General features: G+C 42.4%; 1 protein-coding gene and 1 pseudogene across 2 annotated transcripts in view; one reads left to right on the plus strand and one right to left on the minus strand.

Annotated features, from left to right (window-relative positions):
- Positions 1 to 405: 405 nt before the first annotated feature.
- The window catches only part of CWC25 (CWC25 spliceosome associated protein homolog), a 33202-nt gene continuing 7721 nt past the window's right edge, over positions 406 to 25886 (minus strand). Inside the window, exons 3-11 of one of the 2 annotated variants that reach the window (XM_019924978.3) lie at positions 23294 to 23530; positions 20217 to 20286; positions 19390 to 19517; positions 18665 to 18728; positions 17831 to 18042; positions 17357 to 17455; positions 3077 to 3181; positions 2375 to 2536; positions 406 to 1894 (exon numbers count right to left, since the gene is read on the minus strand). In XM_019924978.3, the coding sequence (XP_019780537.1) occupies positions 1780 to 1894; positions 2375 to 2536; positions 3077 to 3181; positions 17357 to 17455; positions 17831 to 18042; positions 18665 to 18728; positions 19390 to 19517; positions 20217 to 20286; positions 23294 to 23530 (1192 nt within the window). In that variant the 3' untranslated portion in view covers positions 406 to 1779. The remainder of the gene's footprint in view (positions 1895 to 2374; positions 2537 to 3076; positions 3182 to 17356; positions 17456 to 17830; positions 18043 to 18664; positions 18729 to 19389; positions 19518 to 20216; positions 20287 to 23293; positions 23531 to 25886) is intronic. The other variant, XM_019924979.3, reaches the window with a different exon arrangement.
- LOC101331564 (mitochondrial import inner membrane translocase subunit Tim17-A-like) lies at positions 25004 to 25740 on the plus strand (annotated as a pseudogene).

Here is a 25886-nt window from a genome sequence, read left to right on the forward strand (position 1 = left end):
CGCCCCCTCGCTGCACCCAGGCGTGGATCTTCCCACTCCCCTGGGCCCCGGGGCTCGCTCCACCCGCAGGACACGCCTCCTCCCCCCAGGGCCAATGAGAGGAGCCAGCCGGGAGCCCTGGGTTTTATGAATGGGTCCCGCTCCCACCCACTGGCTGCCGACCTCCTCCCGCCAAAGGGTCCAGTTAAGGGACAGGCCGGCACCGTAAGACACCTATCCTTCGGTAGAGAATTATAATCATCTTACTCTCTGGCTCACTCGATGAAATCTTTGAGTAAACTGTCCACGGTTTGTTACATAATTCCTCGCAGACTAAGGCTCTCCATTTTATACTAGACACAAATTGCGGATCAATATTGTTCTGTATGGGAATTCGTTACTCAGCACAGGTGGCTTTTTGCACAGTTACAAAAATAAATGTAGCCTTTATTACCGATTAATAAAATAAAAGACATAATTAACCCCAGTATAGGGAAGCAGGATAAGGTGATTAAATGCATAACAAGTGTATGTTACTTTCTCTCTGGGGAAAGACTGGGTTTTAAGCATGACAGTGTCTGGCATCATAAGTGCTCAAAAATATAAATCCAAATTCAGTTTAAGCAGAGTTAGGAATGAGCAGAACAAGGAACTGGCCCAGCTAATGTGTGGGTCAAGAGTGCCTAGGACTTCCTGGGTCAAAGGAGGGCTTCTGATAAAAGAGAAGGGAAAGGGGTAAAGACAAGGAGATGGATCCCATGAGTCTGGGTTTTTTGTTTTGTTTTGTTTTGTTTAATACCTGACTAAAAAATAATAGCAAACAACTCCTGAAAATCTAGAATTGTAATAAGATTACTACATGATAAAAGGGAAGCCATGAAATAAACAGCTTCCATTATATTTTCTTTTAAGAGCCAGGGAGCATACTGGTAGTTTGGTCCTGACTACTAAAATCATTTGACTTCAACACGGCACTGCCCACATCAGAGGCTGTAAGCAGTGTAAATGGAGAGATACCCTAGATCCTATCAACAAACCCAGGCCCCTCCACAACCAGCCAGATTCCAAGAGGAAAGAAAAGCTGACCTGCCTTACTGTGTTACTGGATAACAAGATACAATGTGGTTCTATTACATAGTAAAGTCACTTACCAAACAAGATATTCTAACAAAGCTAACTACTTTTTTTTAAAGCATGTAAAAATTACACATTTCTACATATACACAATATACTTTACAGTTTGAAAGATAGTCCAAATAGTTCAACAGTTCATTTAGGGGTTTTTTTGCATTGTTTTCCCTTCCAGATTCTTTGTCACTCCCTTGGCTCTGCCCTAATCTGACATCATCTGTCACATTATCTACTAAATCAAGTAAATGTTCGTTTACCCTGGTAAGCACAAACTATCTGGGTGACTCTGGGGAGAGAGGTTTCTGAAAGGTCCAGTCTATTCTGCGGTGGGAGAATAGGTTTGTTCACACAGGTGGAGGGAAGAGGCATAAGGGAGCCTCCTTCCAGAGCAAGATGAGTGCTCACACCTTGATGTTCCAGTGCTCACCCATTTAACAACAGTTAAGACCTGCTCTGCACCCAGCAAGTTACTGAGGGTCCCATAGAGCAAGTCACACTGGTTCTCAAAAGAAGTGGGCTGTTTTTGGAATCCATAGAGGAGAGTCACTTTGAACAGTGGTGGTTTGACATCTGTGGAAGAAGCCATTTGAACTCTTATAAAGAGAATTTTTAAGGGATCAGCAGCCTCCCTGGAAATTTCAGGAAAACCAGCAAGAGAGGGGATGGCTTTCATCTTTTCATAAAGTTCTTCTCCAGAGCTACTGAGGTTCTCTGTAGAGAGTAGATATTCCGCTTCACCCGATCTTCCAGAGAGGAGGTAGATGCACTCTCTAGCTTCATGCGGCTGGGAAGAGAAGACAGGTGAAAGTTAAGTAACATGCACTTATCAACTGGTCAACTATCTGGCAGAGTAAGAAGAAACAGGTTGCTAGCCATAAAGCCGCTGTAGAAGCACAAGCTCTCTTAAGCCCATGTAGATAACTTTCGAGTGACTCCATCTGGAACTCAATTTTTTATAAATTTATAAGGGAAATGTATCTGTTTTGGAAAGTAAGTCCAAGCTTCATTTGAAAAAGGTTTCCTGAGCCATGAATTCTTAGGAGAAGGCCAAGGAGATTCACTGAAAATACCAACTCACTTCTCCCCTCAGATGAAAAACGTCCCACTGTCTGGCCAGAAGCTGGGAGTAGTAACAATGGTGTCTGGGGGCTGAGCTCCGCAGCGACACAGAAACACTGGGAACACAATGAATGAACCAGTTGCCCAACTGCCTCCTTGGGACCATCGCCACAAAAGCTGATAGGCAGGAAAATGATGCACTCACTGGATAAACTTCCCATCCCGGGAGTCTAGCTTTTCCAGCCTCTGCTCCCGTTCATCGTCCTTAGCGTGCCTCTTGAGGATGTTCAGCCTCTCTTCCTCCCGCCACTTGGCGTTTTCCATCATCTCTTGCCGTTTTCGCTCTAGCTCCTCTGATGAGAGCTTTCTGTTGAACACAAAAATCACCCTAAGGTCTACTTCTCTCCCAGCAAAAACAACAAATAGAGAAACACCACAGGGAGAAGAGAAACCAAGTAGGACCCCAGGTTCTCCAGCCCATGGCTCTCTTCTCTCGGAAATGCCCAGCCCAGTGCCACACTCAGCACGAGTTTCCTTCCTTCCTAATATCTTGTTCAGGTGGTTGCACTCAAATTTCAAAGACTTTTAGTGAAGGATTCCATACTCTCACTCAATAATCTCGGGAGTAATTACTCTGAAACAATAAATACAAAAAATAAACTGAGAACTAATCAGGAGCCTCAGGCTATGGCAATTATATTCCAGTTGTTTGCTCAACAACTTATAAAACAGGGGACTAAGTTCATCCATGTAACGGTTAACATCTGCCACCTACCCACTAGAGGTGCTTAGAAATTCATGGACGTAGTGCATGAGTATACCACTTTAGGACTAAGCTAGAAGCAAGATGCCTGAAGAATTCAATTTAGCCTCGGACAGTAATAGGTAGGTCTTTCCTGGCACTCACTGCAAATGAAGAGCAAGAAGAGGAGGTGATGAACCAGCTCGATCACTACCAATGTCAGACATCCAAATGCACTGCTTCTCAAATTTGTGTGATGTACTGATCCCCCTTTAAAAGGAAAAATAATTATCGGAGTCCCATAAGGGAGTGGGAGCCCAATTTTGAGAAAATTAAGATACTAAAATTTGACATTTAGTTATCTATAGCGAAACGAAAAGCCTCCCCTTCAAACACCCCACTAACTAAAATACATAAAAGCACAAGAAGATGGAAGAGGAAATAACACTAAATAAGAGATGTGAACAAACTGTCAGAAGATGGAAGTGGATGAAGGAGTAGTAACCACTTTAACAGATCAGAGGAAACTGAATCCTAAGTGCCTGATACTGATCAGAAGCAAGATATTCACAATGCAAAACCCAGGAAAGGTTCAGGGACTGCAGGAACCAAGCACTTTGGAGGGTGGTGCACAGGGTTGAAAACAAAGGGACTAATTTAAGGTCTGTATAAGGAGCAATTAAGACATTCTGGGGTCCTCATGCCTGACTCGGGGAAGCCTGTGACTACTCTCCCAAACATCTACAGCAGACCCTCTAGAAGGTAGACCCTCCAGTAGTTTCTGAGAAATTGAACCACACAGGAGAATGACACCAGACAGGTACATGTAAAAGAATGAAATTAGAACATTTTCTCACATCACATAACAAAAATAAACTCAAAATGGATTAAAGACCTAAATGTAAGACAGGAAACCATAAAACTCCTAGTTTTATGGACGTGGAGTTCATCTCTCTCCACGGATACATGAGGAATACATCTATAAATACAACAATTCTCACAGAACACTGGCTGAAAACTAGCAGAAGACCTTGGACGCCAGAAAGGACTATAAAGATCCCTGCATAACTGGGTAGGATGGAAAAAAAAGAAGGGAGAAGGAGGAGGAAAGGAAGCGGATGGGGACCTGCACTCTGGGGCGGGGGAACTGAAGCAGAGGAGATAGTCCTGAATTCGGGGAAACCCCCTCTCCGACGGGAAAATTGATTGGGACAGAAGGGAAGCATTTGAGGCTGTTGGAAGAGGGTGGAGTGGCCAATCTGTGGCAGACGGGACAGAGTGAGAAATACACAGATGGTCCATACCGCGGGCCTGCGTGCCCCAGACTGGGACATGTGTTCACAGGTGTGCAAGGGGGCTGGGAGCTGGTGCATGGGGATTGGAGAACGGGCCCAGAGTGAGAACCGCTGCTGGATGTGGGAAGATGAACTGAGGGGATGAGAGGGAGGAAATCTGCAGCAGGAAATGCCTATGCAGGAAGACTGGACGGCCATGAAAGCAGGCGCTACTGCTGAGTCACATGCATGGGGAGGAGCCACTACTGTAACCTCTCTCTCCCCATCTCCCCACACGGCCGGCGCCTGCCAATGACAATAAAAGAAGCCCGCTCAGGGCTGGCCCTCACACGCCTACTGCCGGATGCCAGAAAAACCCCGGCCGGGGCTGGCCTTCACGTGCCTTATGCTGGGCGCCAGAAAAGGCCCTCACTAGGGCCGTATCTCGTGCGCTCGTGGCCGCCGGCTTCCCTGCGCATTTGGCACTGTCCGGGCTCCTGCGATCCAAGCAGTCAGACCACCTCTGTACCCCATCCTCACAGGGGCAGACCCAAGAGCTCCAAGGCAGCCTCAGGACCAGACTCCTGTGGGTGGACCACACACAGAGGTGGGGATAAAACCAAAGCTGAACCCCAGGGACAGGGAAACTAAGGAAGAAGACTGAAAATCTTTCCATCAGCATACAAGCTGCAGATTAAATCCCCAGGATCAGCTAGGTAGACCCTGCATCTATGGAATATCTGAGTAGACAATGAGTGTTTCCCACAAATGAAAACGGTCTAGCTCTGGCAGCTGTGGACTTTGGGGGCAAGCACACACAGGCACTGGGCCAGATCAGAGTCTGAGTGGTGCTCACAGGGCCCACAGCAGGTCCAGAGACCAGCCCAGAGGCAGAGGAGCCTCTTGGGGAGGCAGAGGTGGGCTGTGGCTCATGGCATGTGCAAGGACACTTACAGCAGAGACCCCAGGGAAACATAATTATTACTATTAATTTTATTATGTTTTGATTCATTCTGTTGTTGGTTCTAGCTTTTTTTTTGGTTTCTTTTTCTTTTCTTTTTTTGTTTGTTGTTGTTTTAGTTTTTTTTCAGTCTTTTGGGATCTCCATGTTTTATTACATATTTTTATTGTTTATTTTTATTTTTTATCCAATTTTATTTTTACTTTGCTCTTCTGCTGTTCTGTGTTCTTTCCCCTTATTTTTTCCTTCCTCATTTTCTTTTTCTTTTTCGAATCTTTTCATTTCTACTTTGTTTTTCTGTCGTCCTGTGTTTTTTCCCTTTTTATTTTCTTTCATTATTATTATTTTTTAATCGCTTTTATCGGTTTGTTCTGTTTCCTTGCTTTACTCCTCAGCTGGCACACTGCTTTGGTTTTGTTTTTAGATCATGTGTTTTTGTTAGTTTTAATCCTAATTGTTTGATTTCATTTTTGAGTTCTTCTCTTTGTCTGGTTCTTCTGCTTTTTGTTTTATTGGGCTCTGTTTTTGTTTCTTTTACATGAGTGTTTCTGCTTTTGTTTGATTTTGTTTTTACCATTTCTCCAGGGTTTTGTCTTTTTCTTTAATATATTTTCTATTTTATTGTTTTGTATTTCTGTTTCTACGCTGCTTTTCTGTTGTTCTGCCTTCTTTCCCCTTTCTCTCTCTTCTTTTTTTTACATCACTTATTGTCGGTTTGTTTCGTTTCTTTGCTTCATTCTTCGGTTGGTGCTCTGCTTTGGTTTTGTTTCGGGGCTTCTGTCAGCTTTCTTCTTGTTTGATTTCGTTCTTGGGTTCTTTTGTTTGTCTGGTTGTTACCTTGCTATTTGATTTATTTAGTTCTGTTCTTGTTTCTTTTGTGTGTGTGTGTGTTTCCTTGTTTCTGTTTGTTTGATTTTACTGTTTACCATTTGTCTGGGGTTTTGTTAGTCTATTTTTTAATCCCCTTTATTGCTGGGATGAGCAACTTGTGGGGTCTTGGTCCTTCAACCACAAGTCGGGCCTGGGATTCTGGAGTGGGAGCACCAAGTCCAGGATGCTGGACCAGTAGAGAATTCCTGGCCCCAGGGGAGATTAATCGCCGAGAGCTCTCACGGAGGCCTCTATATGAATCCAAGGACCTGGCTCCACCCAACTACCAGCTGCTCCCAGTGCTGGATGCATCACACCAAACAACAAACAAGACAGGAACAAAAACCCACCCATTAGCACAGAGACTACCTAAAGTCATACTAAGCTCACAGACACCCCAAAACACACCACCTGACACGGCCCTACGCAGCAGAGGGAAAAGACTCAGCTCCACCCACCAGAACGCAGGCACCAGGCCCTCCCATTAGGAGGCCTACACAAGACAATGGACCAACCCCACAACCGGGGGCAGAGAACAGGAGCAAGAGGAACTACAACCCTGCACCCTAAGGAAAGGAAACATCAAATACTGTAAATTGGACAAAATGAGAAGACAGAGAAATATCGTACAGACAAAGAAGCAAGATAAAAACCCACAAGACCAAATAAATGAGGGGGAAATAGGCAAACTACCTGAAAAAGAATTCAGAGTAATGATAGTAAAGATGATCCAAAATCTTGGAAATAGAATAGAGAAAATGTAAGAAACCTTTAACAAGGACCTAGAAGAACTAAAGAGCAAACAAACAGTCATGAACAACACAATAACTGAAATTAAAAATACTGCAGAAGGACTCCATAGCAAAATAACTGAGGCAGAAGAACGGATATGTGAGCTGGAAGATAGAATGGTGGAAATAACTGCTGCACAGCAGAATAAAGAAATAATGAAAAGAATGGAGGCCAGTCTCAGAGACCTCTGGGACAACATTAAGTGCACCAACATTCGAATTATAGGCATCCCAGAAAAAGAAGAAAAAAAGAAAGGGTCTGAGAAAATATTTTAAGAGATTATGGTTAAAAACTTCCCCAACATGGGAAAGGAAATAGTCAATCAAGTCCAGGAAGCACAGAGTCCCACAAAGATTAAAGCCAAGGAGAAACACGCCAAGACACATATTAATCAAACTAACAAAAACTAAAAACACAAAGAAAAAATATTAAAAGCAGCAAGGGAAAAGCAACAAATAACATACAAGGGAATCCCCATAAGGTTAACAGCTGCTCTTTCAGCAGAAACTCTACAGGCCAGAAGGGAGTGGCAAGATATATTTAAAGTGATGAAAGGGCAAAACCCACAACCAAGATTACTCTACCCAGCAAGGATCTCATTCAGATTTGATCGAGAAATTAAAAGCTTTACAGAGAAGCAAGAGTTGAGAGAATTCAGCACCACCAAACCAGCTTTACAACAAATGCTAAAGGAACTTCTCTAGGCAGGAAACACAAGAGAAGGAAAAGACCTACAATAACAAACCCAAACAGTTAAGAAAATGGTAATAGGAACATACATATCGATAACTGGCTTAAATGTAAATGGATTAAATGCTCTAACCAAAAGACATAGACAGGCTGAATGGATACAAAAACAAGACCCATATATATGCTGTCTACAAGAGACCCACTTCAGACCTAGGGACACATACAGACCGAAAGTGAGGGGATGGAGAAAGATATTGCATGCAAATGGAAATCAAAAGAAAGCTGGAGTAGCAATACTCATATAAGACAAAATAGACTTTAAAATAAAGACTATTACAAGAGACAAGGAAGGACACTATATAATCATCAAGGGATCACTCCAAAAAGAAGCTATAACAATTGTAAATATCTATGAACCCAACATAGGAGCACATCAATAAATAAGGCAAATGCTAACAGCCATAAAAGGGGAACTCAACAGCAACACAATAATAGTTGGTGACTTTAACACCCCACTTACACCAAAAGACAGATAATCCAAACAGAAAATAAAGAAGGAAACACAAGTTTTAAATGACACAATAGACCAGATGGACTTAATTGATATTTATAGGACATTCCATCCAAAAACAACAGAATACACTTTCTTCTCAAGGGCACACATAACATTCTCCAGGACAGATCACATCTTGGGTCACAAATCAAGCCTCGGTAAATTTAAGAAAACTGAAATCGTATCAAGCATCTTTTCCGACCACAATGCTATGAGACTAGATATCAATTACAGGAAAAAAAACCTGTAAAAAATACAAACACATGGAGATTAAACAATATGCTACTAAGCAACCAAGAGATCACTGAAGAAATCAAGGAGGAAATCAAAAAACACCTACAAACAAATGACAATGAAAACAAAACAACCCAAAACCTATGGGCTGCAGCAAAAGCAGTTCTAAGAGGGAAGTTTATCGCAATACAATCCTACCTCAAGAAACAAGAAACATCTCAAATAAACAACCTAAGCTTACACCTAAAGCAATTAGAGAAAGAAGAACAAAAAACCTCCAAAGTTAGCAGAAGGAAAAAAATCATAAAGATCAGATAAGAAATAAATGAAAATGAAATGAGGGAAACAATAGCAAAGATCAATAAAACTAAAAGCTGGTTCTTTGAGAAGATAAACAAAATTGATAAACCATTAGCCAGACTCATCAGGAAAAATAGGGAGAAGACTCAAATCAACAGAATTAGAAATGAAAAATAACAAATGACACGGCAGAAATACAAAGGATCATGAGAGACTACTACAAGCAATTATATGCCAATAAAATGGACATCCTGGAAGAAATGGACAAATTCTTAGAAAAGTACAACCTTCCAAGACTGAACCAGGAAGAAACAGAAAACATGAACAGACCAATCACAAGCACTGAAATTGAGACTGTGATTAAAAACCTTCCAACAGGGGCTTCCCTGGTGGCGCAGTGGATAAGAATCTGCCCGCCAATGCAGGGGACATGGGTTCGATCCCTGGTCTTGGAAGATCCCACATGCCGTGGAGCAACTAAGCCTGTGCGCCACAACTACTGAGCCTGCACTCTAGAGCCCGCGAGCCACAACTACTGAAGGCCACATGCCTAGAGCTTGTGCTCCGCAACAAGAGAAGCCACAATAAGAAGCCCATGCACCGCAACGAAGAGTAGCCCCCACTCGCTGCAGCTAGAGAAAGCCCACGCACAGCAACGAAGACCCAACACAGCCACAAATAAAAAACAAATACATAAATAAATTTATTTAAAAAAACCACAAAACCTTCCAACAAACAAAAGCCCAGGACCCGATGGCTTCACAGGCGAATTCTATCAAACATTTACAGAAAAGCTAACACCTATCCTTCTCAAACTCTTCCAGAATGTAGCAGAGGGAGGAATACTCCAAAACACAGTCTATGAGGCCACCATCACCCTGATACCAAACCCAAAGATGTCACAAAAAAAGAAAATTACAGGCCAATATCACTGATGAACATAGATGCAAAAATCCTCAACAAAATATTAGCAAACAGAATCCAATAGCATATTAAAAGGATCGCACCCCATGATCAAGTGGGGTTTATCTCAGGAATGCAAGGATTCTTCAATATACGCAAATCAATCAATGTGACATACCATATTAACAAACTGAAGGATAAAAACCATAGGATCATCTCAGTAGACGCAGAGAAAGCTTTTGACAAAATTCAACACCCATTTATGATAAAAACTCTCCAGAAAGTGGGCATAGAGGGAACCTACCTCAACATAATAAAAGCCATATGTGACAAACCCACAGCCAACATCATTCTCAATGGTGAAAAACTGAAAGCATTTCCTCTAAGATCAGGAGCAAGACAAGGGTGCCCACTCACACCACTATAATTCAAAATAGTTTTGGAAGTTTTAGCCACAACAGTCAGAGAAGAAAAAGAAATAAAAGGAATCCAAATTGAAAAAGAAGTAAAAATGTCACTGTTTGCAGATGACATGATACTATAGACAGAAAATCCTAAAGATGCCACCAGAAAACTACTAGAGCTAATCAATGAATCTGGTAAAGTAGCAGGATACAAAATTAATGCACAGCAATCTCTTGCATTCCTAAACACTAGCAACAAAAAAATCAGAAAGAGAAATCAAGGAAACACTCTCATTTACCACTGCAACAAAAAGAATAAAATACCTACAAATAAACCTACCTAAGGAGGCAAAAGACCTATATGCAGAAAACTATAAGACACTGATGAAAGAAATCAAAGATGATACAAACAGATGCAAAGATATACCATGTTCTTGGATTGGAAGAATCAACAATGTGAAAATAACTGTACTACCCAAAGCAATCTACAGATTCAGTGCAATCCCTATCACATTACCAATGGCATTTTTCACAGAACTAGAACAAAAAATTTTACTATTTGTATGGAAACACAAAAGACCCTAATAGCCAAAGCAATCTTGAGAAAGAGAAACGGCACTGAAGGAATCAGGCTCCCTGACTTCAGACTATACTACAAAGCTACAGTAATCAAGACAGTATGGTACTGGCACAAAAACAGAAATATAGATCAATGGAACAGGATACAAAGCCCAGAGATAAACCCACACACATATGGTCACCTTATCTTTGACAAAGGAGGCAAGAATATACAATGGAGAAAAGACAGCTTCTTCAATAAGTGCACCTGGGAAAACTGGACAGCTACATGTAAAAGAATGAAATTAGAACAATTCCTAAAACCATACACAAAAACAAACTCAAAATGGATTAAAGACCTAAATGTAAGGCCAGACATTATAAAACTCTTAGAGGAAAACATAGGCAGAACTCTCTTTGACATAAATCACAGCAAGATCTTCTCTGACCCACCTCCTACACTAAGGGAAATAAAATCAAAAATAAACAAGTGGGACCTAACAAAACTTAACAGCTTTTGCACAGCAAAGGAAACCATAAACAAGACAGAAAGACAGCCCTCAGAACGGGAGAAAATATTTGCATATGAAGCAACTGACAAAGGATTAATCTCCAGAATTTACAAGCAGCTCATGCAGCTCAATATCAAAAAAACAACCCAGGGGCTTCCCCGGTGGCACAGTGGTTGAGAGTCCGCCTGCCGATGCAGGGGACATGGGTTCGTGCCCTGGTCCAGGAGGATCCCACATGCCGCGAAGCAGCTGGGCCCGTGAGCCATGGCCGCTAAGCCTGCGCGTCCGGAGCCTGTGCTCCGCAAGGGGAGAGGCCACAACAGTGAGAGGCCCGCGTACCACACACACACACACACAAAAACCAAAAACAAACAAAAAACCCCAACCCAATCCAAAAATGGGCAGAAGACCTAAATAGACATTTCTCCAAAGAAGATATACAGATTGCCAACAAACACATGAAAAGCTGCTCAGCATCACTAATCATTAGAGAAATGCAATCAAATCCACAATGAGAGGGCTTCCCTGGTGGCGCAGTGGTTGAGAGTCTGCCGGCCAATGCAGGGGACACGGGTCACCTCACACCAGTCGGAATGGCCATCATCAAAAAATCTACAAACAATAAATGCTGAAGAGGGGGTGGAGAAAAGGGAACCCTCCTGCACTGTTGGTGGGAATGTAAATTAATATAGCCACTGTGGAGAACAGTATGGAGGTTTTTTAAAAAACTAAAAATAGAACTACCATATGACCCAGCAATCCCACTCCTGGGCAAATACCCTGAGAAAACCATAATTCAAAAAGATACATGTACCACAATGTTCACTGCAGCACTATTTACAATTGCCAAGACATGGAAGCAACCTAAACATCCATCGACAGATGAATGGATAAAGAAGGTGTGGCACATATATACAATGGAATATTACTCAGCCATAAAAAGGAATGAAATTGAGTTATTTGTAATGAGGTGGATGGACCCAGAGTCTACCATACAAAGTGAAGTAAGTCAGAAAGGGAAAAACAAATACTGTATGCTAACGCACATATATGGAATCTAAAAAACCGGTACTGATGAACCTAGTGGCAGGGCAGGAGTAAAGACGCAGATGTAGAGAACAGACTTGAGGACACAGAGCGGGAAGGGGAAACTGGGACAAAGTGAGAGAGTAGCACTGACATACATACACTACCAAATGTAAAATGGATGGCTAGTGGGAAGCTGCTCCACAGCACAGGGAGATCAGTTCGATGCTTTGTGGTGACCTAGAGGGGTGGGATAGGGAGGATGGGAGGAAGCCTCAAGAGGGAGGGGATATGGGAATATGTGTACACTTATAGCTGATTCACTTTGTTGTACAACAGAAACTAACACAACATTGTAAAGCAATTATAATCCAATAAAGATATTTTTTTAAATAATATATAAAAAAAGAAACATAGGCAGAACATTCTTTGACATAAGTCACAGCAATTATTTTTTTAGATCTGTCTCCTCAGACAAAGGAAACAAAAGCCAAAATAAACAAATGGGACCTGATTAAACTTGAAAGCTTTTGCACAGCAAAGGAAACTATCAACAAAACAAAAAAAATGAGACTTCCCTGGTAGCGCAATGGTTAAGAATCCACCTGCCAATGCAGGGGACATGGGTTTGAACCCTGGTCCAGGAAGATCCCACATGCCGCACAGCATCTAAGCCCGTGTGCCACAACTACTGAGCCTCCACTCTAGAGCCCATAAGCCACAACTACTGAGCCCGCATGCCACAAGTACTGAGCCCACACGCCTAGAGCCCATGCTCTGCAGCAAGAGAAGCCACTGCAGTGAGAAGCCCGCACACCGCAATGGAGAGTAGCCCCCGCTCGCTGCAACTAGAGAAAGCCCGTGCGCAGCTATGGAGACCCAATGCAGCCAAAAATAAATAAATTAATTAACTTTAAAAAAAAAAGAAATACAACTGATTTTTTAAAAAACCTACTGAATGGGAAAAATATATTTGCAAATGATATGACTGACAAAGAGTTAATATCCAAATTACATAAGCAGCTCAAACAACTCAATATCAGAACAAACAACCCAATTAAAAAATGAGCAGGAGACCTGAATAGACATTTTTCCAAAGAAGATATAGTCTTCTATATCTTCTTGTGCATGTTGGCTAGTCTTCTTATAGTCAACATGTACATGAAAAGATGCTCAACATTGCTAATCATCAGGGAAATGAAACCAAAACCACAATGAGATATCACCTCACACCTGAAGAATGGCTGGTGTCAAAAAGACCACAAATAACAAAGGTCAGTGAGGACGTGGAGAAAAGGGAACCCTACTTACCCTGCTGGTGGGAATGTAGATTAGTGCAGCCACTATGGAAAGCAGTATGGAGGTTCTTCAAAAAAGTAAACATAGAACTACCATATGAACCAGCAATTCCACTCTTTTTTTCTGCCACGCCATGCAAGATCTTTGTTCCCTGACCAGGGATCGAACCTGTGCCCCCTGCAGTGGAAGCACAGAGTCCTAACCACTGGACTGCCAGGGAATTCCCAGCAATTCCATTCTTGAGTATATATTCAGAGAAAATAAAAACACTAATTTGAAGAGATACATGCACCCCAATGTTCATAGCAGCATTATTTATAATAGCCAAGATATGAAGCAACCTAAGTGTCCATCAACAGAAGACTGGATAAAGAAGATGTGGTATATAATGGAATATTACTCAGCCATAAAGAAGAATGAAAATTTTGCCATTTGCAACAACATGGATGGACTTGGAGGACATTATCCTTAGTAAAATAACTCAGACAGAGAAAGACTGTATGTTATTACTTATATGTGGAATCTAAAAAATGATACAAATGAATGACTATAACAAAATAGAAAACAGACACACAGATGTAGAGAACAAACTAGTGGTAAACAGTGGGGAGGGGGATGGAGGAGGAACAAGATAAGAGTAGGGGACTAAGAGGTACAAACTACTATGTATAAAATAAATATGATACAAGGATATATTATACTGCACAGGGAATATAGCAAATATTTTATAATAACTTTAAATGGAGTATAATCTATAAAAATATTGAATCACTATGTTGTACACCTGAAACTGATATAATATTATAAATAAACTACACTTTAAAAAAAGGTGTCTATTGGGGCTTCCCTCGTGGCGCAGTGGTTGAGAGTCCGCCTGCCAATGCAGGGAACATGGGTTCGTGCCCCGGTCCGGGAAGATCCCACATGCCGCGGAGCGGCTGGGCCTGTGAGCTATGGCCGCTGGGCCTGTGTGTCCGGAGCCTGTGCTCCACAACGGGAGAGGTCCGCGTACCGCAAAAAAAAAAAAAAAAAAAAAAGGTGTCTATTATTTGATCAAAACAATTAAAGAAATTGTGCCTTAATAATAGTAATTAATGCAAGAATAGTAACTCCATTTTCTATTTCCTATTGCCACCTTTGTTCTGGGCAATTTACAAGCCCAACAGAAGGAATTTTAGCCACTTCTGGGGTGTGACCTTATAGTAGTGATCTTTGTTAGTTTGTTTTGAGCATACACATTTTTTAAAATTATAAGTGTTGTGGGGCTTCCCTGGTGGCACAGTGGCTGAGAATCTGCCTGCCAATGCAGGGGATGTGGGTTTGAGTCCTGGTCCAGGAAGATTCCGCATGCCACAGAGCAGCTAAGCTCGTGTACCACAACTAGTGAGCCTGTGCTCTGGAGCCTGCGAGCCACAACTACTGAGCCTGCATGCCACAACTACTGAAGCCCGCGCACCTAGAGCCCATGCTCTGCAACAAGATAGGTCACCATAATGAGAAGCCTGCACACCACAATGAAGAGTGGCCCCCTCTCGCTGCAACTGGAGAAAGCCCACGCACAGCATGGAAGACTCAACGCAGTCAAAAATAAATTAATTAAATAAATTTTTTTAAAAAGTGTTGTGATATCGTGATATCTATCACATATAGAATGCATAAACAAGGTCCTACTGTATAACACAGGGAACTGTATTCAATATCCTGTGATAAACCATAATGGAAAAGAATATGAAGAAGAATGTGCATGTGTGTGTGTGTGTGTGTGTGTGTGTGTGTGTGTGTGTGTAACTGAATCACTTTGCTGTACAGCAGAAATTAATACAACATTGCAAATCAACTATACTTGAATAATTTTTTTTTAAAAGTGCTGTGTTGACTGTAAGAAATTTAGGAAGCACTGAAAGCAATGGAAAAATAATGTGGAATCCCTCAGTCCCCCAAAGAAAAACTTAAGAGAAAAAAAAAAGTCTTAGTCTGTAAAAATCGCTTTAAATTGAGAGCCTCACTGCTAAAGAAAAGCTTCATCCTTCAGCTGACAAAAAGTTGTTTTAGATCACTAATTAAAACAAAACATACATACAAAAGATAACTCAAAAAATTTTAAATCCTTACAGAACTCTCAGGCCCTTGAGGAAATATCCAGTGACTCTCAATCTGAGAAACCGTGGAACTAGTGCTAAGAAAGGTTTCACAGCCATAACTTTTCTTTTGTCTTAATTCAGCACCATCTTGGTTACATCTTTGGTGTTCAACTCCCTGGAACACCAAACCAAAACAAAGAGATATCATAGAATCCACGCTTTCAAGTTTCTGTGTTTCCATTCCTGGAAGACAAAAGTCTTGAGGGCTCTAACTCACTTTATTTATTTATTTATTTTTAAAAATTTTACTGGGACTTCCCTGGTGGCACGGTGGTTAGGAATCTGCCTGCCAATGTAGGGGACACAGGTTCAAGCCTTGGTCCGGGAAGATCCCACATGCCGCGGAGCAACTAAGCCCATGTGCCACAACTACTGAGCCTGAGCTCTGGAGCCCGTGAGCCGCAACTACTGAGCCCAAGTGCCACAACTACTGAAGCCCACATGCCTAAAGCCCGTGCTCCACAACAAGAGAAGCCACCGCAATGAGAAGTCCGCACACCGCAATGAAGAGTAGCCCCTACTAGCTGCAACTAGAGAAAGCCCGCACACAGCATCGAAGACTCAACGTAGCCAAAAATAATAAATAGATTTATTTAAAAAAAAAACTTTATTGAAGTATTGGTCTATTGGTCCTATACAGTAGGACCTTGTTGTTTATTCTAACTCATTTTAAACCACAAAATTCAACAAAGATTCTAAGGGCGATAAGAAAGGCTGACAAAGTGAGACAAATTTAAGTGATGGCAGATGGCAAAAGAGACAGAAAAACAAAGCGGGATCTGAAAAAGCAGACCTTGCGCTGACCAAGAGCCTTAAAATACATCAAAAAAAAAAAAAACACTCATGAGCATCCATCCCTAAGAACAGCATGAATTACAGCAGAAGAACTGACCCAGTGTCACCAATAAAAGATTAAATTATGCATAATATACCCTCCCTCTCTGGGAAGGCAGCGAAATAGGTACATGGGTATTTCGGAAAGTTGCCAGTGAAAATGAAACCTTAAACTTAGGGAACCAGGCAATTAAAAGTTAAAAGGGACTTTAGGGTTTGCCTCTCTTCTAACAGCATACTGAATAAAAGAGGTTGTTAGGAACTCTCAGTGGTTCTCAGTGCTGGTTGTGCACTGGAACTACTGGGATCCTTTAAAAATACTGATGTCTGGGCCCATCCCCAGAGATTGTGATGTAATAGGGCTGGGGTGCAACAAGGGATTGATTAGGATTTTGGTTTTTCTTTAAGCTTTCCAGGTGATTCTAATGTGCAGCCAACTGGGGGAGGCAGTTAAAGGAAATACACAAAAGTTGCCCAAGTCAACTAAACTTTTTTTTTTTATGAGATCTTCGTTCCTTGACCAGGGATTGAACTGGAGCCCACGGCAGTGAAAGCGCCGAGTCGTAACCACTGGACTGCGAGGGAATTCCCTCATCTAAACTTCTAAGAGCAATCGAGACCCCTAGGGACAGCCTTTCATGGGCACAGCCAACTCCCCTCAGGTCCCATGACTGCACACCCATGTTCTGTCTGACCCACACCACACCCAACTCAAACACAGAGTTTATCTTAGGGTGTCTGCCCTCAAGGAGACCACCTTCCTGCCTCCCTTTCAGCTGATGCCTCAAGAAAGGAGCACACTCTTAAGAAAAGCTTCCTGTAGAAATCTCTGTGAGAATAACATGTTTACAGGTGTTGAGAGACAATCACTTAGTGAATTGGTCATTAGTTCAATAGTTCAAAACTATTTACTTTGTCCTTTCAATGTGACTCGCATGGGGTTGGAGGCAGGGCAGATGGTTAAAAGTTGACCAAGATGAATAAAAGAGGGGTGGGCAAAAAAGGTGATATAGATTATCCACTTGCCCTGGTCTGAGCCATTCCAAGACTCAGGCCTGAAAGTCTGAAGTTAACCTACTGGGCTCTTGACTCACCTGGTGTACCCATGACCATGCCGCCTTTGGTAGATGTCTTTTTTAGGTGATAGGCTCTTACTTCGGCCTCTGTCTCTCCTATTTACCTTAGAGTTGTGCCTGTAACAGACACAGAGGGCAGAGAGGAGAAGAGCTTTTTCAATACAGTGGCTTGTATCATGTCCCTCAAATGATGGAAGAAAAGCTAACAGTTTTAGAACTATAATCCAAATTGAAGAAAATAGAGGGAAGAAGTGGAAGAAAAACAAAGGCATAAGGATACATAAGATTTGATATTAATCTCACTCTAGAGATTCCACATATATAAATATGTAGTTCTAGGGGTCTGAGCTTTACATTAAAAAAAAAAGTAAAGATAATAACAAAGCAAAGACATTTGGAAGAGCTGATGAACAGACATCGCTAAAAGCAAATACCAGCTGTAACCAGGCCCCCACATACACAGGTTATTTCCCGCTGAATTCCCATACTCACGGTTTGCTTGGCCTTGGGGACCGTGACCTTCTGCCCGGGGATCGAGACCTCCTGTCCCGAGACCCTGCTTCTCTGGTGCTCTTCTTGCTGCCATGTCTGGGAGGTGAGGGAGAGGAGCTTCTGGACCTGGAGTAATTCTTCAACCCACGCACTCGCTTTTGCTCAGCTGTCAGAGGACCCTGCAGTCCCTGGCTATGGTCAGAGTTCCTGACCTATATCATCAAGGAAAGGAAGAAAAGTTATTCATAGGAAAATCTAGCAGCTCAGGAGAAGATGCAGTGAAACAAGAAAATGAGTAAGCACTGAGGTTCTGTAAGGAGCCAACTGGGTATACCGATCCCATCACACAGTTATCACTGAGAGCTGTATAAACTGAGGAAAGTTATCCTCAGAACGCCCTAGAAGGATGTATCACCCAACCACCTAAATTGGCTTGGCTCTTTGCTACAGCCGAAGGAGGAGCAGGAGGCAGAACACGGAGGACAGGACCTCAGGTTAAACATACTCAGGGGAAAAAAGGAATCCAGAGGGATGTACATTAATCAGAAAGTCATCAACCCTTAACATGTACGCATTTCATGTAAGTTATATGCAGAGGGATGGACGGAATGCCTAAATGCCCACTGGTAGTTTAGCCTCTCTGCTCAGAGGGCCCTCAGCCATAGTCAGAGGCTCAGGGATAAGGAATGGGCCTGTTCTCCAGTCTGTGCTGCCCAAACTCCCTTCTTTCCGCACGTCTGATTGGCGGCTAAACATGCTCTGTGTCCAAAAAGGTACCCAGGTTGGCACGTTCCAGTCCCACAGTCACTCCCTTTGAGAAGCCCATATCCTTACCTGTAAGCCATATCCAGGGACTTTGGACAAAACAGGGGAAGAATTTGCCATCTTCTTTTGAGATCTAAGAGATTAAAACACATATTCATTGAAAAAGAAAATGCCTAAAGGTCCAGTTTACAGCTCTTGTGCTGAGACGTGCTTCCTGTTTCAAACGTGACCTCTCCCACCTCCCGGCTCTCACATGGGAGTGTGTTTCTCTAGCTTTGCGGGAAGATGCATCAGCACAGTCATGTTTTTACTGAGAAAAACCGTGGGCCTTGCTTTTCAGCCCCAGCGCCCGAGCACATTCTCCTCTCACCTCGTGCTGCTATTCTAGGGACTACGAGTGAGTCAGCAGAGACAGCATTGGCGGCTCCCGCAACGGAGACACACAGAACAGGTCCAGATGGGCCCATTAATGCATTTGGGGAAAAAAAAAAAAAAAAAGCCTCCATAAAACCCACGTAAGTCTTGCAGGAATCAAGAGCTGAGATGAAAGTCGTATCCAGGACGTCTGACCTAAGACTGACACAGCTACAGCCAGCTCCCCTGGGGGTTTCGCCAACTCCTCCGGGAACTCAAGTGCTAGCTGGCCAGCTCTGGGGGCAGAGGGCCGGTGTGCAAGTGTTCTCCACTGAACCCCCAAACCTGGTGGCTCCTGGCCCGGAGCAAGTATTCAGTTCGTATCTGTGGAATGAATGAGTGAGTGAATCCAGGTGCAGGACGCCGTTCCACACACTCACCTCTCCCGGCCGTGCTCATCCTCGCTGCTGCAACGATCGCTGCCTGAGCTTCTGTGCTTATGTTTCTTGTGCTTCTTTTTCTTCTCCTTCTTTTTCTTCTTCTCCTTTTTTTCCAGACTCATTTGCAACTAGAAAATGCCCAGAACATAACCGCGCAAGATTACTGGGACCCCTGTCAGTCCCTCTGAGGGGACAGGGTCATGTGTAAACTACCTGCCTCCAGGCCTCAGGGTCTACAGGGGTCCAGGACATGATCAGACGTCCCCTGTCGACAAGAGTGGAGGGTCTGGACCCTGGTTGTGCACAAACACCCCTAGACTACTGAACAGACTCTCTGGTGGGTGGGGCTGGGAATCTGTGTTTTCAAACAGTCCCCAGAACCACTGCTTAGGAATTCCCATTTGTCAAAAGACTGCAACTCTGCTGACAGTAATCAGGGACCACAAGATCAATCTTTAAATTTTCCTTACCAACTAATCCAAGGAACAATCACATAATATGTCACATGAGTGATGAATGGGCCCTAAAGGCTTGATACCACCTGATCTCCTGAACACACTGCATGATCATGCTTTCTACAGGCATATCCCAATACCCCTCTTTTTCTGGAAGAATGATATAACATGCTGTTTTTCCAACCAAAAGACATAAAAGAGAAAAATCAAGCATAATTAAGCTTTATATGTTAAGATTGCACAAAATCACCAGGAGAAGGTCTCTAAAAGACAAAAATGTTTAAAGCCATGCTGCTTTCCCTCTCGTAAGAGTAAATGGAGAGGAGTTTTCATGTTAAGCAGCTCTTGATGCTTATTTGATGTACTACTTACCAATTCTTTGATTTTCTTCATTTTCACAGGATTATTCAATACCTCTCTTTTTTTCTCTTCTTCTTTCTTCCTAAAGAGAAGTTATAAAAATCATGATTCTTTCTTTCGCAAAAGGGGATTAAACCATTCATTCTACTCTCCATAATTCTATACAGCAATCTTTTTTCTCAGTGCAGGCAGACAGGCCCCATGGTGCAATCTGCATGATTGTGTGGAAGCCAGAAATCTTTCCCAAATCTGCATAAGGGATTGACTATTGTGGGGAAAGCTCACACTGGTTCCCTGTTGTGCAAGAAAGTGAGTTTGGTCTGTTGCTTATTAAGCTTCATGCTCAGGGCTTCCCAACTGGTCAAGTAAATGTATGCCATCTTGTGTATCAAACGTATGCAACATTTCAATACTACCTCCACTGTTTAGCATGATAACCCCTGGGAAATAAACAGAATGGATACCTCTTTCAAGAAGTCTTACTCTCACATAGGGTTCATAGGAGGGTAAACTGGTCAACCTTCCCGGAGGACAATTCGGCAACATTTATCACAGCCTGTACATACTCACAAACTCTTTAGTCTTACAAATGCTTCCTCAAGAATTTGTTACTGAAAGGATATAATCAAGGAAGGTCACTAAAAAGGTGTTCATGTTATAACAATGAAAACTTGGAAACAAGTTAGGGATCCAACAGGAGAATATTAATAAATTATGGTAGAGACTTCCCTGGTGGGCCAGTGGTTAAGAATCCGCCTTCCAATGCAGGGGATGCAGGTTCAATCACTGGTCAGGGAACTAAGATCCCACATGCTGGGGCAACTAAGCCCACACACCACAGCTAGAGAGCCCACGCACCACAATGAAAGATCCTGCGTGTCGCAACTAAGACCTGATGCAACCAAAAATAAATAAATAAAAAATTTAAAAAACAAAACAAAAAAAAAGAAAGGGAAGGTGTCAAAAAAAAAGTTTTAAAATAAATAAATAAATTATGGTATATCCATACAATATAGATACTAAAAATGATGTGACAGAAGTATAGTCAGCAACACAGAAAAATGTCCCATATATATGACTAGGTGATAAAAAGGAGTTTATAAAATAATATGCACAATATTTGTACACCAATGTTCATAGTAGCATTATTCACAATAACCAAAAGGTGGAAATAACCCAAATGTGCACGACAGATGAATGGATTAAAAAATGTGGTATACACATGCAATGGAATATTATTCAGCCTTAAAAAGGAAGGAAATTTTGATACATGCTACAACATGCATGAACCTTGAGGACATTATGCTAAGTAAAATAAGCCAGTCACAAAAAAACAAATATTGAAAGATTTCAACTTTTATGAGGTTCAGAATAGTCCGACTCATAGAAATGTAAAGTACAATAGTTGTTCCCAGGGGCTGGGGGGAAAAGGAAATGAAGAGTTGTTGCTTAATGGATACAGATTTTCAGTTATGCAAGATGAAAAACTTCTGGAGGTTGGTTGCACAACAATTTGGATACCCTTACTACTGAATTATATATATACTTAAAATGGTTAAAATGGTAAATTTTATGTCATGTGTATTTTACCACAGTTTTTAAAAAGAAGGAAATTCTGACACATGCTGTAACACAAATGAACCTTGATGACATTATGCTGAGTGAAATAGGTCAGTCACAAAAGGACAAATACCATATGATTCCACTTATATGGGTAACTACAGTAGTTACATTCATAGGGACAGAAAGTAGAAGTGGCTGCCAGGAGCTGGGAAGAGGAGAGAATGGGGACTTACTGTTTAATGAGTATAAGGTTTCAGTTGTGAAGATGAAAAAGTTCTGGAGAAGGATAGGTAGTGGTGATGGTTGCACAATGCTGTGAATATACTTACTGCCACTGAAATGTACACTTAAAAATAGTTAAAATGGGACTTCCGTGGCGGCGCAGTGGTTAAGAATCTGCCTGCCAATGCAGGTGACATGGGTTCGAGCCCTGGTCCAGGAAGATGCCACATGCCACGGAGCAACTAAGCCTGTGCACCACAACTACTGAGCCTGTGCTCTAGACCCCACGAGCCACAACTACTGAGCCCACGCGGCACAACTACTGAAGCCCATGCGCTCTAGGGCCTGTGCTTCGAAACAAAAGAAGCCACCGCAATGAAAAGCACGCACACCGCAATGAAGAGTAGCCCCCGCTCGCCACAACTAGAGAAAGCCCATGTGCAGCAGTGAAGACCCAATGCAGCCAAAAATAAATAAATTTATTAAAAAAAACCCAAACATGTACTCATGATACAATGTGAGTGTGGGAAGAGTGCCTGCTCACATTTGTACGCTGGTGAGTTTAAGGAACTTGAAAAAAAAAAGAAAAAAAAAGTTAAGATGGTAAATTTTATGTTATGTATATTTTACTACAATTAATTAATTAAGACGCTAACAAAATGGGAGAAAATATTTACATATAAATATATATCTGTAATATATAGATAACTTTAAAAGAATTTTCAAAAGAAATGTAAATAAGAAATAAACATTTTTTAATGTTCAACCTTACACACTTGAAATAAAATAATGAAAATTAAAAACAAAAACAAAAAAAACGCACCACATGATTTCATTTAACACCCAAAATGCAACTCTACTTGATCTGTTACATATCAGGGTTAAATAAAATTCTAAAGTTTCTTTTCAAAGGGTTCTGCTGCAAAAAACAAACAAAAGGGAGGGGTAGAGGGGAGGGGAAAAGGCCTATTCAACCCCCCAGCCAACTCTACACATATCCCCCAATTTCTAAGAAGCTGCCAGTCTTTCTCACCTTGCTTCTACCTCTTATTTTTGTTTAAGCGCCAAAGGTAAGTGAATAAATTTGGTCTGGCCTGGTACATTTACCAATCTCTTCCCAAACAGCCTAGTTCAGGCACCCTTAATAGAGCCTCCTTTTCAACATCAGAAGCCCAAATGGAGACAAATCCTTTTACATGGCAGACAAAAGCCAACAGGAAACCAACTGCAAAGCGAGAGGTGAGATAACATCTCTGCTAAGCATCTCTGTAATAAAAACCCCCTTCTCAGCCGCTCATCAGTACCTGATGATGAAGAGCGGATCCTCCCGGATTTTGCTGGCCATGTCAAGAAGGGAATTGGCACCTGATGGGGCAAAGATAGAGCCTGGGAGGAGTCCTGTCTCAGAAGAACAGCCTGCCTCCTTCTCCTCCATCTTCTCAAAAACGTATTTGTCAATGGGACGCCCCAGCAAGTACTCATCACGGTTCACCATCCCACCAGGACCCTGGTACATCCAGTCCAATTTTTCTTCCTTTTTCCTAGTTGAAGAAAAAAAAAAATACAGTCAAAGAAAATGTAGACTTCTCAAACCTACACACAAAACCTGAACATGAGGGATAGATAAGCACAGCTGGGGGAATCCCCTGGCGGCCCAGTGGTTAGGACTCCATGCTCTCACTGCCAAGGGTGCAGGTTTGATCATTGCTGGTCAGGGAACAAGGATCCTGCAGGCCTCAAGGCGTGGCCAAACTTTAAAAAAAAAAAAAGGCACAGCTGGTCAGAACTGGACTCATTCTACAGGCCCCTTAGCAAGGGCTAAACACCACACTCCATGGGGCACTTGGGAAGAAACGGTAATTGCTGTCATGGAGTTTACATTTTAGGAGAGAGATCATTTCCACACACCTAAAGCAATTTCTGAGGAAAAAAAAGTTCCTCAGCCTGTGGCATGGATCTTTTGCTCAGGGTTTCTCAAGTCTCCTTTACAAAGTCTTTATGTTGTGCTTTCATTTCGAGGATAGTCTGAAAGAGCTAACATGCATGTTCTGGATCAGCTCATCACCAAAACGATTTCAGTGACCACATATGCAGTTGTGTTTACTGTGTGTTTTGGTGCTTATTGTCACCTTGGCACCAGTGGTAATATACTACATTCGAGGGGATAATGAGAAAAGACCAGCAATAACAAGTTATGCTTTCAAGCCAAAAGAGGGAAGCCAAATTATGTCACAGTATCATGCCAAATATTTTCCTGTGGTTCTAAGAGAAAAAAAGTGGTGAGAAAATTGAGCCTTCACACAACAGACAGTAAAGGTGTGCTGAATTCATTCATAAGAGCATGTGTTGGAGCAGCCAATATCACATTCACACTACAAGTAGCAAAGTAGGTTCATCGAAACAATATTATCTATAACATTAGGTGCAATGGTTTTTGACTATGACTTTTAAATTTTGTATATTTATTTTTGTTTAAGATTATATAACAACTATGAGCATAAATAATACCTTCCTAGTTATATCTTTGCATATATTTTTAATAAAAATAATTTAAACCAATAATAGAGGGTCTAACCCTTCAGATTTCTTTTCCTATTATAAGGATTGGCTTGAGAAACACTATAGTCTATGATTAAGAATTGATTGTGGGGCTTCCCTGGTGGCGCAGTGGTTAAGAATCCGCCTGCCAATGCAGGGGACACGGGTTTGAGCCCTGGTCCAGGAAGATCCCACATGCTGCGGAGCAACTGAGCCCGTGTGCCACAACTGCTGAAGCCCGCGTGCCTGGAGCCTGTGCTTCCCAACGGGAGAAGCCTCCACAATGAGAGGCCCATGCACCACAACGAAGAGTAACCCCTGCTCAACGCAACTGGAGAAAGCCTGAGTGCAGCAACAAAGACTCAGTGCAGCTATAAATAAATAAATTTATTAAAAAAAAAAAAGAATTGATTGTGGGCCACAGGGGTCAGGCTCCACCCAGCTTACCCAACCTCACTCACACCACTGGGGTCAAGATGGAGGAGCAAGAGTGAGAGCCGTGCCCCGGAGAACTATGTGGAAGACTGTGGTGGGGCCTTTATGATGGGTACCACAGGTAGTAGTGTCTTTTATGCAATTAAAGGTTTTCACCATTCTCCAGTGGGAGTAAACCAGAGACTACGTGGGAGTTTGACAGCTATTAAAACCAGGCCTCCGGGCTTCTCTAGTGGCGCAGTGGTTGAGAGTACGCCTGCCGATGCAGGGGACACGGGTTCGTGCCCCAGTCTGGGAAGATCCCACACGCCGCGGAGCGGCTAGGCCCGTGAGCCATGGCCACTGAGCTTGCACGTCTGGAGCCTGTGCTCCGCAACGGGAGAGGCCACAACAGTGAGAGGTCTGCATACCGCCAAAAAAAAAAAAAAAAAAGAAAGCAGGCCTCCACAGTTGGGAGGTGGCTTTGCAGTTTGGGGAGGTCTGTTTTCCATGATTCTTTGCTGGATGGTGCATGTTAGAAAGACCTCTGGAATTCTGTCACAAGTGCAGCCTTCACAGGAGTCACACTGGCAGCCAAAAGGGACCAGTGGCCACAGTTGTTGGGTCAGCTGTGACTGGTGGCATTCTCCTAGGGTTAATTGGAGGAGCTGGTATCTTACTGACAAGATCTGCCTCTGTGTAGTTTCCCAATGGTCCTCGGTTTGCTGAAGATCCCTCCCAGGTGCCTTCAACTCAGTTACCACCCTCACCTTTTGGAGACTATCAACAATATCAATGACTTCTTTCCCAGAATTTCTTTAACAGAATAAGCTGTAATTCAAGAAGGATTTTGGAAGATCAAGATACAATGTATTTTTAAATCACAGGTGAGACAACCATGGCCAAATAGGCTATTAAGAGATATTGAGCACTTTTTTCTATTTA

This window comes from Tursiops truncatus, chromosome 20 (genome assembly GCF_011762595.2).
Source record: "Tursiops truncatus isolate mTurTru1 chromosome 20, mTurTru1.mat.Y, whole genome shotgun sequence".
Taxonomy (NCBI): domain Eukaryota; kingdom Metazoa; phylum Chordata; class Mammalia; order Artiodactyla; family Delphinidae; genus Tursiops; species Tursiops truncatus.